At 34.2% G+C, this 16024-nt stretch overlaps 3 protein-coding genes across 4 annotated transcripts; 1 reads left to right on the top strand and 2 right to left on the bottom strand.

The window, feature by feature from the left end:
- Positions 1-758: 758 nt before the first annotated feature.
- Positions 759-2428, bottom strand: LOC102631490 (transcription factor MYB60). The gene is made up of 3 exons (XM_052439107.1): positions 2183-2428; positions 1947-2076; positions 759-1812 (listed from the first exon to the last, which is right to left on the bottom strand). The coding sequence occupies exons 1-3, from the start codon at positions 2313-2315 to the stop codon at positions 1011-1013; spliced, it is 1065 nt and encodes a 354-aa protein (XP_052295067.1). The 5' UTR covers positions 2316-2428; the 3' UTR covers positions 759-1010.
- A 3296-nt stretch (positions 2429-5724) lies between these two features.
- Positions 5725-8755, bottom strand: LOC102610920 (F-box protein SKIP24). The gene is made up of 4 exons (XM_006484730.4): positions 8302-8755; positions 7885-8047; positions 7002-7143; positions 5725-6832 (listed from the first exon to the last, which is right to left on the bottom strand). The coding sequence occupies exons 1-4, from the start codon at positions 8712-8714 to the stop codon at positions 6762-6764; spliced, it is 789 nt and encodes a 262-aa protein (XP_006484793.1). The 5' UTR covers positions 8715-8755; the 3' UTR covers positions 5725-6761.
- A 3327-nt stretch (positions 8756-12082) lies between these two features.
- Positions 12083-14693, top strand: LOC102610609 (presenilin-like protein At1g08700). 2 transcript variants are annotated; one of them, XM_025101222.2, is made up of 2 exons: positions 12083-12575; positions 12712-14693. In XM_025101222.2, the coding sequence occupies exons 1-2, from the start codon at positions 12236-12238 to the stop codon at positions 13764-13766; spliced, it is 1395 nt and encodes a 464-aa protein (XP_024956990.1). In that variant the 5' UTR covers positions 12083-12235; the 3' UTR covers positions 13767-14693. The 2 variants fall into 2 exon arrangements, with proteins under 2 accessions (XP_024956990.1, XP_006484792.1); XM_006484729.4 differs by having other exon boundaries at positions 12084-12575; positions 12754-14693.
- Positions 14694-16024: the final 1331 nt, after the last annotated feature.

A 16024-nucleotide genomic window follows, 5' to 3' on the forward strand; every position in this document is an offset into this window, starting at 1 on the left:
GTGAAAGATTTTGCATGGATTGTTGTCACACACCGAAAGGTCAAGAGGATCACATGTTTCTCTCATAATAATTTCCAAAAAGAAAGAGTTGAGGCAACCATTTTTGCCTCATTTAGATGCAAGACTTTCGTGACATTATGCAATTTACTTTCTATGTATCTGGCTATTATTCCTCTCAAATATATGCTATAGGATCTCATTCTCTTTTAATTGCTTCGACTAATTAACTTTGCATTTATACATCACACGCCCATACAAGAAAAAGGTTGAGTGTTCACGTTTCTAATTATCATTAATTTTAATCCTATTTTGCACGAATCATACCCACTACAAAAGTAAGCTATATTAAGCTAATAGCTTCTGCATAGAGTCCTAATCTCAATTATAGACATCATTCTATTTTTTATTAACATTAATTCATGAGTTTCTAGGCGGTAACACGAAAGAATTAGGTGTTTTTAAATTGAAACATGACGTTTGTCAATATGATTTCATCCTAACTCTTGCGTAAAAGTAATATGAAGATTTTCTTTAGATTTGGGTTCTTTTAGACTTTTAAGGATCTTGTGTGCCAATGTAGGTATGAAATATATATAATCATTTTCGTTTTTCATTTTTAAAGTGAGTCAGACACCAAATTACTAATATCGTCCTAAATAATTTAGCACAACCACAAAGTGATATGGACTAATTACAAGAATAGTGAGTAGATTTTACAAATTCTATTGCAACTTAATTAAAATTCATGCAAAAACACATTAAAAGAGTAAGTAACTGTGATTAGCTTACTTCTCGTACTCTAAAGCTAATTACATTTTACAAAGAGAGAGATCCCAACTTTTCAGAATCTCAACTACAAGTCTAAACCCCATACAGAAATCAAACTCTTAAATTTTTTTTTCTCTAGTGCTACTTTATTTTTTTATCCATTGATTTAAAAAACTCAAACTAAAACAAAGAAAAATAACCCACCCAAAAAAAAAAAACACAAGAAGAAGAAGACAATTATATCAGAACATTGAATCAGATAATTCCATAATCTGATTAATCTCCTCAACTTGACCAGTTGATTCATCCAAGAGCCACTTCTCAAGAAATGATAATGGAGGATTATGGATGTTCTGATCAGATCTTTGCTTCTTCTCAGCATTTGCTATGATATCATTGTTATCATTATTATTATTATTAACTTTAGTACTCTGATCTTCATTATTTGCAGAGTCTTGAGTACTACTGCCCTTTGCACTTGAGTCACCAGTACTGGCCTTGTCCCATGTCACATTGTTCAAATTCTGCTCAAATGACAAAATTGATATAAATTCTTCATTTGAAATCAAATCACCCCCACCCCCACCACCCCCACTACCGCCACCCTCTTGCTCCTCTTTCGGCCTGTAAGTACCAATCGAATTCTCAATGCTTCTATTGTCAAAAATATTTCCATTTCCTTTGATCAGAAGTGCGCTGGAACTATTACTACTAGTCTTTGGTGATGATCTCATCCAGCCTTCGAGCAGACGGGAAATGTTCTCTGTGCTCGAAGCATAGGAGCTGCCTTGTTGGTGTAGCCTGAGATTATTATTTGAGGCGGCTTGGTTGGAAAAATCTAAGCTCCTTCTTTCATTACTGAAGCTGTTGCCTGTCTTCGAAAACGGGTGAGTATTATTACTGGTAGCTGATGAGTCTTGAGGCATATGGGGTTCCAAAGCTGCTGATTGAAACTTCTTGAGCTTCTTCTTCAGATGCGTGTTCCAGTAGTTCTTTATATCATTATCTGTTCTTTGTGGCAGATATGAAGCTATTGCTGCCCACCTACTCATCAAAAACATTAATACAAATTTAACTTCATCAAAAACAAAATTAATATATACACATATATATATTTTTTACCAATATTAAAAAGCTATTAAAAGAAAAAAAAAGTGGGATATATGTTTGAAGATTACTTGTTACCCAATAAAGCTTGCAAATGAATGATCATCCCTTCTTCATGAGGAGTGAAATTGCCTCTCTTGATGCCTGGTCTGAGGTAGTTAGTCCATCTAAGCCTGCAACTTTTGCTACACCTTAACAACCCTTTCAATTTGCAAAACACAAAACCGATTGATTGATCAAAATTCAAGACAAATTAATAAGATATATTTTACATAAGCTTGAAAATTTTAATTGTATAAATAGTTACCTGTGTTCGTGGGCACTGATCTCCAGTTTCCTGGACCATGTTCTTGGATATAAGAAACTAAAATGATGTCTTCTTCAGGGGTCCATGGACCTTTCTTGATTCCAACTTTATCACAGCAAGGAGGTCTTCCCATGGCCGCTACTACGAAGAATAATAATAATGATAATTTGGCTTCACTATCTCTTTTCTTTGTTTTGTTGTCAAGGCTTTCAAATAGTACCCACAAGTCTAAGCGAGAGTATTTATATACATTGGTGACTTGACGATATGAGAAGGAAGCAACCTTATTTTATTGTTATTTTACTAGAAACCCAGTTGGTGATTTTGATAGCTATATGGCTGAAGTGATGACCTGGCCAATCTTTATTAATTGTAAAATTTCCTTTTAAATGCACAGTCAATCTGGACACCCAAGTTGAATATCTTCTCTAGCTTTCCTTTCTGACTCACATGTATGCCACAGTAGCTCTTCACCAAAGTTGGGGAACCTCACAGTCCTTAAGTCTTTATTTCTCTTTCTCATGAACCTCTCTCTCTCTCTCTCTCTCTGTGATGTGAGTTTAGGGGTAGAGGTGTAATTTAATTTGTGTCTCGACTTTGTCGTATGGTAAGAGAAATGGTACGATTATCATGCATACACATATTTACACTGAATTACTTTGTCAGGTGGTAACAGAAAGATTAATAGTTACCAATAAAGTGTTGGTTTCACTGGTAATAGAGTCTTTTTAAGTAAGTTGATTGGATTTGCTCTCCAGTTCGAGTAATAGGGAAGTCGCTTTTGTTGGGAGAACCTGTGCTTCCCGGTTCGAGCGCGAACTTCTAATCTAGGTTATGGTACAAGTTTAAAGGTGCCTCCTACAGTTGGAGTCCTCCCCAAAATACCTCGTGGTTAAAAAAAAAAAAGATTAATAGTGGGAGTTACAAAATATTCCAATAATATTATGTGAATTATGTATAAATTTTTCATCGAAGTTTTTGTCTTTTCGATAATTTTCAAAGAGATAACGCGGTTGGTTCAATCTCCTGTCGTAAAAGCAAAGAGAGATTGTCCCTCATAACGCTGATATTAGAGGGGGATCATTTAATGTGTTTCACAAGGGCTAGAAGTATGCTAAACCAATAATACAAAGAAAAGACAAGACTACAACGACGATATGTTGGGAGCTGGTACGATTTTCAAGCACAATAAACGTCCATGTTTTTTTTTTTTTTTAAAAAAAAAAAGGGGTGTTTTTATACCAAATTATGAGTTTAGGATTCAATAATATATCTCAAGAACCCACAGTCAAGCTGTAATGATTTAGCTTTGCAGATCATTTGTTTTGATTGAAGATTTTCCACGAGAACTATCTTGTTATCTTTGAGGTTTCTCATCTTGATTTTATGAGAATTTCTCTTTTCAAAAAACAAAAAAAATATTAACTCCACTAACACAGTTCAAATATTTGTCCAAAATGGTATTCTATTTCAGCACAAGTGCACAACCCAAAACACCTGGAGATCTATTGTTACACAGGAGCGCATACACATAACTGAAACCTGAAGATAAATTAATGGTCAATCTGTTTCAATACCCAGTTAGGCGAACTAGTAAAACTTGCTGAACCAAAAAGGACTAATTTGTGTTGTAGTGAAGACGCGTACATATCAGAACAGAAAGCATACCATTTAGCCGCGGGATATCAGTTTATGCAAACTAAGGGAACACGTTTGCATTCAAAGATTTCCAAAATTTTAGGGCGGAGAGTAATTTAGAGGTCACCAGCCCCGTCAACAAAATTTGCGGCCTAAATTATGCCTCTGTCTCCAAATCCGTCGTGTCATTTTCTTTAAGCATTTTAATAATTTTTAATTGGTTTCAAAATGTCACACGTGGGCACCCATAGTTCCCTGCCCATATTTTATTTTTGAGCAGGGACTAATGCAACACTTAACGTGTTACTTATTGATCTAAAATCTAATAGTATTTAAACATCACGTTATTAATAACTAACCGTCACTTAAACACGTGATAAAACTATTCACGAGCACCACAATTTTTTTTTTTAAGGAAAATACTTGGTATCTAGAAAGGCGAGAGAAACACGTCTCTCCCAAAATCTCTCACCTTTCTTTAATTAAAAAAATAAAAATATCAATAAAAAATAATAAAGAAAACAGATTCTCTCGTGCTTCTCTCGTCTTTCTAGATGCCTAGCATCACTCTTTTTTGAATCCCAACTTAATGAGTTTTTTTTTTTTTTTAATTGTTGTATATTCAAAATAGGTCTAAGATTATTATCATGTACAATATTTTTTTATTTGAGATTTTATATGATTGAAAATCTCAGCAATTATAGCCATATCAAGTCGAGTTAAAATGAAGATTGCATTGGTGTAGCAACTACCACATGAAACACACTTTGCATTTTAAATTGGGGATTGGGGATTGAAGAAGGGAGATGGATAATTATGAACACTTCACCTTCTCCATTTATATGAAGGAATATATTACATTATTAGAAATCCCAAATCCAGAAGTTCCCAGCTGTATCTCAAACACTCATCTAACCAAATTCTGTAATATAAACCCTTCATTGAAAACCATTGAATTCGTTGCCGATTTTCAATCTAGAAGGTTTGATTTTGGGCAATTTTTACTTGGGTTTATCTACAGCTTGCGCAGCTAATATAAAATCTTTTGTTTCCCCCTTTCAGCATCTTTCTGCTAATTTCTAAATCTTTTGCTACTTCAATTCCCATGAACAAGGAATTACTAGATCCCGACTTCTACCGCAGTTGCATTAAGTGTCAGACCAGAAACACTGTAAACCACTTATTAGAGCCGTGGTTCAAGGGAAATCCAAAGTATACTCAAATGCCTACAATCAACCCTCTAAGGTGGCAGTGTAATAAGGCAACAGTTAAAGTTCCTATGGCGAGGTTACAAACTCATTGAGAGATTGAAATAGAACAAAAAAGTTGAAAAATCTAGCGAAGAACTTGAAAAACATAACGGAATATTTGGAGACTGTATACTTACAGCTTCCTTTGCTCGCATCAATTCTACACGTCAAACATTACCATATCCACAAACAAAATAGCTTGTCAAAACCAGGAGAGCTACCTACATCAAGCATGAGCTCCAATATAAACAGTAGAAGTGAGATCATTGCTTGCTCTCATATCAATGTTTTTGCCATTGAATCAAGGGTTAGAAGGACAACAGACTATATATAACACAATATCCAGTAATAAGTTGCATCCATAAAAGATGAATAACATTAATCAGATTTGATAACACCAACTTCCTCATTTGTATTCTATTTTACAAATTTGAGAACCATGTGGTTTATGTGACATGAGATCACAAGTTCGGAAGACTAGTAGAAAAAAACACAGAATAGGAACTCAGAGGAGCATAGGGGACTGCAAACATGCCCCAGAGTAAACCGGGTTACAATTTCAATATGAAAAACAATGTCGCTGGAAAAATATTTTTTAAAAAAATAAAGTCTAATCCACAAATAGTCAACACACGGATCAAAACAAAAATCCAGTTGATAGGACAGGAAAACTCCACTTCTCTTATTTTTCAAGTATTTTGAATAGTTCATCACTTGAGCTACAGCCCTATGGCAGATAAAAATTATCTAAACAAATCTAGCTAGAGCCCCATGATAGAGATAAATTATCTTAACAAATATAGCCTGCAGTCTGGTTCTACATCAATCATTGGCAGCTTAAACTAATGATCTGACCCGCTCATAACTAATGCAAGTAAATACGCTGACCTGAAAGACATTGTTTGCAATCACCATATACATGCAGGTCACTAAAGTCAACAAAAGGAAACCACTATCACAAGGAACTTCTACTACAGCAATGGTACTCCCATTGATAATTTAGCAAGTAATAGGCCTCACTTGATACCACTTTCCTGCAGAAAATAATAATACTGCATATGCATCGGCTGCATAATTCCCTAATCCCTATTCGTGACAGTTGAGTTGCGTAACTCTGACTCTCCTCCAAATGCTATGGACAGAGGCTTTTTATCATTATTGCCCTTCCTTTTAAGATTTGCATAATCTTCTCTATCTCGTCTTTAGCAACCTCAGCAGCAGTCTTCACATCAAAGCTCAGTGTTGAGAGGTCAGATATGACACCTCCAGCCTGGAAACCGGTATTTGGCTTAGAACCATACAAATAACTAGAACCATCTGAGGCTTCCATGTGTTGATATACAGACTTCTTCTTTTGTAAGCCTTGTCTAGCTTCTCTGAGGCAGAAAAGACCAGCCTTACTCTTCACACACGTTTTAATCTCCACAATTTCTTCTCTCTGTTGTATACCTTCTGGAAGTAAGGTGAGAGCTTCACCTCTTTTGAACATGAATCCGGAGAATTCAGGTTGGACTTTGAATTCACCTTTTGTTTTCCAGTTGAGGTTTGAAGGTAAGGTGAAACCTTACAGACTTTTAAATGTTCCATCATATTCTTTGGTTCACCCCTTTTTTCCCCCCCAATTTTGAAAGAATCCTTGTGAATTTGTTCCATTTTTTTTTTCAAGTTCCAATAAGCGATGATTGCATCAGTCAGTTGTTGAAACTGCAATTCTTTATTTTCTTCGAGTTCTGACTGACCTCCGAAAATCCATCTCCAGTAACTGCATCCATATAAGAAATAATTATGCCATCCCCAACAGTACTAGAAATGGGTAGATTCAAAATCCAATAAAGCATAAATTCATCTCATTCATATTACTGGAAAGGTCTCTGAAAACATGTAGTAGATATTTTATTCTTTATAGAAAGAACAAGAATCCAGTGACTTACAATAATTGCACGTTTTCGATTTCTTGCTCTTTTTGTTGCGTTCATTGTCCTCACTACTAGTCAAGTTATACTCTCGTAAAGGATGATATTTCATGACATTCAACTCTTTCTTTGCCTTGTCAAGCCTTTGCCTCTGCTCCCTCTGCCAAGAAAAATATCAAAGAGTTACAAATAAATTCTATGTTCCTCTTCAACATAAATCGAAATAAACCACATTGCATGTCCACTGATAGGGGAATTTTAATTATTTATTTGTCGTCCAATCTTACATTGTTGGTTACTTGTATTCATATTTTCAGTTAATTAATTTATGGGAAACCAATTGAAGCTTTTTCCTTTCACATGTAGCCCCAAGCTGTGATCCCCAATTGAATTAGTTTTTGTTTATCTTCCTAAATTCATCCATTTGTGCATGTGTACTCCGTAAGCTTCAATTGATAAGTAATTCAATTGACTGAAAATATAAACAAAGTATGCAACAAATATAGGATTAGAGGGAATACCCTCAAAACTAGACTTTGTTAGTCTTCGAGCAAAACTAAACTAAAAACAAAATAAATTCCTAATTACACCACTTTTGCAGGTTCGTGATTGCATTTAGCGCATGCAATGACGTGCATTTCACTTGGATAATTAACATGCAAATTAGTAAACTATAAAGCAAATGATGACATGCAAACATAAAGCTCAAAACTCACTCGGATATTTATGACATGCAAATTCCTCAAATGGCTAAATTAATTTCACTCATCAAATTTATCCATCCACGCATGTCACAAACACTAACATCCAATTTCCAAAGTTAACACAAAATGCCTTAAATTTTAACCAATAATAATAATAAATAAAGGAATTATAGATATCAACCGAGGTAGACACTTACATATGCCTTTTCAAAACCTGCAATTTGTTGCTGGCAAAGCCTAAGTTCCATCTCGAGTGCATGCAATCTAGATTCAGCAGGAACAACACTTTGCTCAACTATTTGTTTCTGTCTACCCCTAACAACTTCTGGCTGCCACACATTCAACGCCACAGAAGCTTGCCTGAAAGTACCAATTCACACTATCTTATCACCACGAGTTAATGAGCACCAAATCTATCAGAAATTTTTAATTTCTACATTTCTAAACCTAGAAGTTACATACTTCTAACACCAAGTAATTATCATAATCAGCAGCATTTTTTGTTCAAGGTCTGCTTCGCTATATTGTACATCAATTTAAAGCTGCTACTACACAGAAATAATTAAATTAAGGAACTTTCATGACTATTAATTGAATGAAGGATTACCGATTACCTGGCTCTGCGTAAATTCGAAAGCTCGGCAGATGTAAATTTCAATTTATCGGCCTCGTCTCGCAACTTACATTCAATTTCTCGAACCTTCCTCAAATTCTCGGCCACTTGACACTCTTTCCTCAGCACAGCCCTTCTATGCGCCGCTAGTTTCCTCTCCCTGTCCTTCTCAAATCTAGTTCGATAGACGGCTTTGATTGACGACGCCGATGATGATGATGATGAATGGGAGGAATTGTTCGGGAAATCGGAGGAGAGTAAGTGGGACCAGAGGGAGTCTTCTGCGGACAATCGGTGGAGGCGCCTACAGGCGATCGAGAGGCAGCACAAATCCTTATAGGTGAAACTGCGGTTTTGAACTCCGGATTCCAGAATTTTCCGGACGAGCTCGTCGGGTAGAGCATTAGCTAACATTATCGCTGGTAACTTAAATAGTATGATTTTATGATAAAGTTCGCTTCTTTGCTATATATATATATAGATAGTTATATAAATGCATAATGTAGCCAGTATTAATTTGCTTATAATTATGATTATTTGCATATTTTAATATATTAATTTGAAAAAACTTTTGCTTAATAAGTGGTCAAAATTCAAATTAATTCTTTTAAATAAGTATCAGTACAAGGCCACGTTTGGCTGGTAAGATAAAGGCAAGATTATATTAATTTTCAAGATATATAAAAAAAAAAATGTATCCTATCTAAGGGTATATCTTGCCCCTAATATTAATAAATACAATTTTTAGTTTGAAAATTATGGGACCATTAAGCCCTCTCTTCGCTGAGGTTTAAGTTAGATAAAGCTAACTTGAAGGATTAAGATTTTCTTAATTTTACCTAGGAAAAAAATTAATTTCATTCTTATAATTTCATGAAATAACCAATTTCATCCCTATTTTTTAAACAATAATTTAAAACATCTTTCCACTAACTCACCGTTAGTTTAACGTCGTTAACTAGTAATTTGTTGAGGGCAAAATAGAATTTTTCATTAAAGTGATACAAATTAAATTAAAATAAATTTTTTTACATAATTAAAAAACACTACAAAATTTATTAATTTATTTTAAATGAAATCAATGATGAAATAGTTTGATATAGCCACTGAATAATCATCATAAGCAACAAATTGTAATTAATACAAAAACTAAAAAAACAGCTAATTTTTATTTGCTTGCATATATTGAATATCTTCTTAATCTTTAATTAATTTTTATTTTGAGCTTTACCACCACTCTTCTTTTACCATTATTGTCTCCCCAAATCATTACCATTGTCTCCCCAAGTAGGCTCATAATGTAATTAGAGAGTATACTTGTAAAAATACGAAAATTGTGATTATTTTTTGTACTTAGATCTAAGGTTCATAGGGTTTTCATGCCGTCAAAATAGAGAGAATTGTAAAATAATTACTTGAAATAGAAGTTTTCATCTTTTTTTCGATATTTCATGTTTAGTGGGATTAGATAAAAATTATTTTTAGTTATATGTCAATTTTTATTTATTTTTTTCTAATTTTCTCTTTAATAGAATTTTTTTTGCCCTCAACGAATTACTAACAAATAGCATTTAACTAACGTTGAATTAACGGAATAAAATTTTAGGCTATTATTTAAAAAATAAGAATGAAATGAGCAATTATATAAAACTCTAAGGATGAAAAGGATTTTATCTCTTTTATATAAAAAAAAAAAATCAAGTGATAAGTGGTTAATAAATAAAATTAAATATATTCATACACGATCACTAAAAAGGCATATGTCAACTATCACTATAATGCTGCGTTTACTTTTTGGATTGGAGTGCGAATCATGAGGAATGGGAATCTTTGGATTAGGAGTGTGGAATGTGAGTGAGAGTAGGGTGTTTACTTAGACTAAATGAAAGTATGGATTGTCAATCAGAATCCCAATTATTTGTTTACTTTGTCTTGGATTGGGAGTAAATTGTTTTAAATTATAATTTTATCCTTATGTACAGAATTATAATTTGTAATTAAAAAATTAATAAAAAATATATTTGGAAAATAAAATAAATATTTTATTATATTTATAAATTAATAATAATTACTAATATTCTTAATTATGTAAATCATAATTTTTTATTAATTTTAATTTAAATTATGTGAATAAAAATTATTAATAATAGCAACACAAATGAAATATTATTATTGATAATATAGTACAAAATTAATATTTTTTTAGAATAAAATATTTATTATTATTAATTAAATAAATAAATAATATTTATTAAAATTAATGTTTAATATTATTAATTTAAATATAATATTTATTTATTTTTATTTTATTAAATTTAATAAAATAAATATGATATAATTATTATTTTTAATAAATATGATATTATTTATTTTATTAAATATGATATTATTTATTTTATTAAATATTATTTATTTATTTTTATTTTAATTATAAGGATAAAATGGGAAGAGGTGGGAGTGGATTCCCACTCCCACCTCCCCCCATAGGAGTGGGAATCTCACTCCCCACTCTAAAATTGAGTGGAATCCACGGATTCCTACTCTCACTCTCCTATTTTTTAAGGTAAATAAATACTGAAGTGGAAGGAATCCACACTCCACACTCTCACTCTAGCAAGTAAACACTACCTAAAAGTATTGGAGGCAAAATTAAAACGTTATTTATGGGTGATTATGAAATGTTTGTTGTAAATGGCACCATCTTTTTGTTTCTTTAAGTTTTTTTATAAGACCATTTTTTTTTAAATATTTAACCACATATTAGATAATTGATAGTAGCATGATGAACCAAAATGTAGTTGGATGGAATTTACTAGAGCTGGCAAAATTTGTCACGACTCGATTACCCGACACGAATACGACACCAATAAATGGGTATGGGTCATCGAATTTAACACGATTATTAAATGGGCCGGGTTTGGGTCAACACGAATTTTTTCTGTGTCGGGTTAGGGTTAAAATTCTTGACCCATTTATCTGATCAATGACCCGATTATATTTTCTATTTTAAAATAATTTGCAGATTCTTGTCATCAAAACTCAAATATTAGAGATGATTTTTTTTATTCTTTAAAAGGATGAATATAGACACAATATTTTATTTATAAAATTTTAAATACATTTAGAGCTTTAATAGTGTAAATGTATAAAATATTGGTAGACATGTATATTTTATAATATTGATATATAATATTATTTACATATATATAATTAAAACCTCAATAGTGTGTGTAATATTTTAGTAGATATGTATATTTTATAATATTGATAAATTATGTATGTATGTATGAATGTATGAATGTATGTATGTTACATATGTATGATAAAATGTAAATATTTGATGTAACTTTTGTTTAATATATAGATATTAAGCGGATTATTGGGTAATTCGATTATTTTTTCGTGTCGGGTTTGGGTCTCAATATTTTAATACGATTATTTAATGGGTCGAGTTTGGGTCGATTTAAATTTGACACAACACAAAACTGACACAACACGAACACGACCCGTTTTACCAGCTCTAGAATTTACAGTCTTCTTCTTTTCTTTTCTTTTTTTTTAATGTTTCACTCTGCCAGAGAAAATGTTATTATTATGTCCAGTCCCATCTTCAGAACGTAACCTGAGTTATGGAATTTCTCCATTCAACATAAAATTACAAACTAAATTTTAATATATATTTGAAAAAAAAAAACTAAATTTTGATAATAAATAAATAAATTAAAATATTAAAAAAAAGAAAGAAAGAAAATAAAGAGAGGGTTAAGTGCCGTGCCAAACAATTTCAATTTCGAAAAGCATCATAAGATTATTCCCCCTAATCGCGCACTTCTCCCATTTGATTGATGATAGATTCTATCTTTCGTCCCAGAAGAAAAGAAAAAGAAAAAGAAAGAAAAAAAAAATGCAGTGACGAAAGTCGTTAGGTAGCAGCAATGGAGTCGAGCATTTTAGATAGCATCGGAAGCGAGATCATCGGCGTGATGACGCCAGTCTCCCTCTGCATGCTCCTTGTGGTTCTCTTAGTCTACTCTCTTTCCCCATCGGAGCAGTCCTTGTCCGGTGCCTCCGATCCATTCCGGACCGCCGCCAATCTCGTGTACCTCGAACGCCCCGACGACTCCTCCACCCAGAAGCTCGAGGGCGCCGTCCTCAACGCCCTTGTCTTCGTCATCCTCATCGCCATCGTCACTTTCCTCCTCGTCCTCCTTTATTACTATAACTTCACCAACTTCTTGAAGAATTACGTGCGCTTCTCCGCCTTTTTCGTCTTAGGTACCTGCCCTTTCGCCCTTATTCACCATTTTCTTGATTGCCCATTTGCTTATTATTTGTAATACTTATGCCTCATTGATTTGATTTGATTTTAGCTGCTGCTTTGTGTTTTTTTAATATATATGTGTGTGTGTAGTGGATTTTGCTCATGCGGAGGTGTTACTGTGTTCTTGGCTAGGTACAATGGGAGGTTCGATCTTTTTGTCGATCATTCAGCAATTCTCTATACCTGTCGATGCATTTACATGCTTTGTACTGCTTTTTAACTTCACTATTGTGGGTGTGTTGTCTCTGTTTTCGGGTGGGATACCGATTCTGTTGAGGCAAGCGTATATGGTGTGCATGGGAATCATTATGGCAGCCTGGTTTACAAAGCTGCCTGAGTGGACTACGTGGGCCTTGCTACTGGCATTGGCTTTATATGATCTGTTTGCAGTTTTGGCGCCTGGTGGGCCCCTTAAGTTGTTGGTGGAGTTGGCCTCTAGTCGAGATGAGGAACTTCCTGCTTTGGTGTATGAAGCTCGGCCAACGGTTTCAGAAAATGAGAGAAACCGAAGATCAGGCTTGAGGTTTTTGCTTGGCGGAGTTTCTGATTCTGGGTCAGTGGAGTTGCAGGTTGTGTCTAGAGATAATGCGGATGGAAGAGAAAATCATGGGGATCCTGAGTATTCTGCTGTAAATGTTGGTACTTTTGGAAATGAGATGCATGAAAGAAGCAGTGATGAAGTTGAGAGGTTGCCATTGGTTGGTCATTTGAGGGATGGATTTTCGTCTAGTGGTTCATCATCTGATCGTTCAACATCTGTTAATAGGGAGAATGAGATTGTTATGGAGGAGGAGATGTCACCTCTTGTTGATATGAGCTTATTGGGGAATAATAGACAGCGGGCCAGCGATAGTTTGGAGAACAGTTTGATAACGGATAGGGGTATTAGACTTGGTCTTGGAGACTTCATTTTCTATAGTGTTCTCGTGGGTAGGGCAGCTATGTATGATTTGATGACAGTATATGCTTGTTACCTTGCGATTATATCTGGACTTGGGTGCACTCTTATTTTGTTGTCTGTGTGCCGTCGAGCTCTACCCGCCCTCCCAATTTCTATTACATTGGGCGTCCTATTTTACTTCTTGACTCGGCTGTTAATGGAACCTTTTGTTGTAGGAACAACAACAAACCTTTTGATGTTTTGATCCTCCATTTTTTGAAAGAGATAAAACTTTCTAAAGAAATACTGATGAATTTGTAGACTCGAGCGTTCTATGCATAGTGGAATTGTTTCTGGGAGGTCAATCATTTCCTTCTGCTCATGTTAGTTTCTTGATTTGAGTTCTGATGGGACAGTGCAGCATCTTGAAGAAAATCGGGTAATTCATTGAAATGTAGCCTTTTGGGCCTTCTGTAGATTTGAGAATTAATAGAAGTATGTTGGCCATGGCTTCTTCTGCACTTTTATTTTGACTAGAGTATATTGAAGTTTAGGATGCATATTCATAGTGTGGATTCTAGAAAGAAGCTGACACGCTTTCATCCGCTTACATGTGTATGCTTCTAATAATTGTTCAGACTATGTTAATTTGCTTCCACCTCTACTGCAACGTTAATTTAAGAACTCGCTTCTATTACCTGTATAACAATTATCAAATTCAAATGCATATTCAAACAATGGCTCTCTATCATCTCTCTCACCAAATGCTGTTTCATCCACTCATTGTTGCCAAAGCTCTAATAACTTGCCTACTGCTCTCTTGCTTCACAACTGGTGCTCATCCACTCCGGTGTTCCAAACCATTCCTCTCCAGCACAATAATTTTAATCCATTTGAGGATTGCTTGAATATGACTCATGGCCAGATACAACAATCCTTTCATAGCTTGCTTCTCTGCCCATCAAGCCTCTTGCCGAGTCCAAGCCAACAGAAAATTTTAATTCGACTACTCTCAGATTATTCATAGGAGGTATCTTAGTTCTGGTGTCACTGATGATGAGCATGGTTCAGGTATTAAGACACTTCTTTTCCTAGTCGAGAATTTGGGAAATCCCAGGATTTCTTCACTTGGCTTTTGAACCTATGAAACGACCGTATTAGAAGATTCATTTGTATCTGCCAAGTGGTTGGTGATTTCTTCACTTGGCTTTTGAACCTATGAAACGACCGTATTAGAAGATTCATTTGTATCTGCCAAGTGGTTGGTAAGAAATACTGGTATCAAGTTGACATTTATTGTTACTAGAGCTGTCTGTTGGTACTGTGCCATTGAGATGGATGTAACATCACCTCATCTTTTATGTTGAGAAAAGAAATGCTTAAGACATTGGCAATACCTGGGTTCTCTGAGGGATGGCATTTTCTTGTGAGCAATACAGTTGACAGGTTTGTCAGGTTCTGTGCAAAACTTAAGACACCATTGGGGCAGCATCCACAGGATTGAATTGGTGTTAGTAGCAGTGCACTAAATTGTTTTCATTGTGTATTATTATTCAGACCGAAAAAGTAGAGGACTAGCTGCTATTTCTTTTGGTAGATGGATCATTTAGGAAGCTGTGATTTAATAGTTAGGAACCCTTAATATCCAGTTGCAAGATTATCACTGTACATCGGGCTTTGAAAGGCTGTCTCGATGAATGGCTGTACTTTGATACCCTGTTTTTGTGTATGGCCTCACTCTTACCTCAGTAGGTAAAATAAATAAATAAATAAATAAATTGCTTTAATAATATAAAACATGTGCTTTGCTATATGCTTTATTATGTATATGTTCATGTTTTTTGTAGTAAAGTTTGTGGTATGATTGGAAGATTAGGATTTTTTCCTAATGTTTTTATTGTTAATATCAAAATTCAATCTAAGCCACTTATTTCAGAGGCTAGAAGAGAAAAAAAAACATTAAGGAAGGATCAGTGGATCATGATTTAAGTAATTATTTTGATTTTTGGTCTTGGTAGTTGAATGTTCAAATCAATATTATACATGTGAAACTCAAGAACTGTACTCGCAGTGTGTATGTGTTCTCAATGCTGGAACTCTCTGTGTTTCCTTTTGTTGATTAATGTTGAGGCTAAAAAGCATGAATGGACAAATGGCAAATGTGAGTATCCATTCTCTTACTTAATGGTCACATGCGACTCAACTGCGCAATATTTGGTGGTTGGGTTTTATGCGTTATGCGAACAGCTAAACGTTACCTGATAGTATCACTCATCATATCCCTTAAACAAATGGACCAATTAGTTTGAGTTTAACAGTATCAGATACAAAAACACTGGCTATGGCAACAAGACCATCTGAAAAATGCATTAAATACGGAGAACTAATAGGGAGAAGGAAAGGAAAATGCAAGACAATAAATGTATAGCCAAAGTTTGTCTATAGCACCAAGAATCAAGCTACCGTGCATAATATGTCCATTTTACATATTTAGTAGAATGGGTAACGTTGAAACAAAATTTG

The sequence above is a fragment of the Citrus sinensis genome, chromosome 4 (genome assembly GCF_022201045.2).
Source record: "Citrus sinensis cultivar Valencia sweet orange chromosome 4, DVS_A1.0, whole genome shotgun sequence".
Classification (NCBI taxonomy): Eukaryota; Viridiplantae; Streptophyta; class Magnoliopsida; order Sapindales; family Rutaceae; genus Citrus; species Citrus sinensis.

Excerpts from the sequence above, each read along its gene's own strand:
- LOC102631490 (XM_052439107.1), bottom strand. The coding sequence starts at position 2,315 with ATGGGAAGACCTCCTTGCTGTGATAAAGTTGGAATCAAGAAAGGTCCA. Across the intron at positions 2,077-2,182 it reads ATCAGTGCCCACGAACACAG|GGTTGTTAAGGTGTAGCAAA; the intron begins GTAACTATTTAT and ends GCAAATTGAAAG. Across the intron at positions 1,813-1,946 it reads CAAGCTTTATTGGGTAACAA|GTGGGCAGCAATAGCTTCAT; the intron begins GTAATCTTCAAA and ends TTTGATGAGTAG.
- LOC102610920 (XM_006484730.4), bottom strand. The coding sequence starts at position 8,714 with ATGTTAGCTAATGCTCTACCCGACGAGCTCGTCCGGAAAATTCTGGAA. Across the intron at positions 8,048-8,301 it reads TCGAATTTACGCAGAGCCAG|GCAAGCTTCTGTGGCGTTGA; the intron begins GTAATCGGTAAT and ends TGGTACTTTCAG. Across the intron at positions 6,833-7,001 it reads ATCGAAAACGTGCAATTATT|TTACTGGAGATGGATTTTCG; the intron begins GTAAGTCACTGG and ends ATATGGATGCAG.
- LOC102610609 (XM_025101222.2), top strand. The coding sequence starts at position 12,236 with ATGGAGTCGAGCATTTTAGATAGCATCGGAAGCGAGATCATCGGCGTG. Across the intron at positions 12,576-12,711 it reads CTCCGCCTTTTTCGTCTTAG|TGGATTTTGCTCATGCGGAG; the intron begins GTACCTGCCCTT and ends GTGTGTGTGTAG.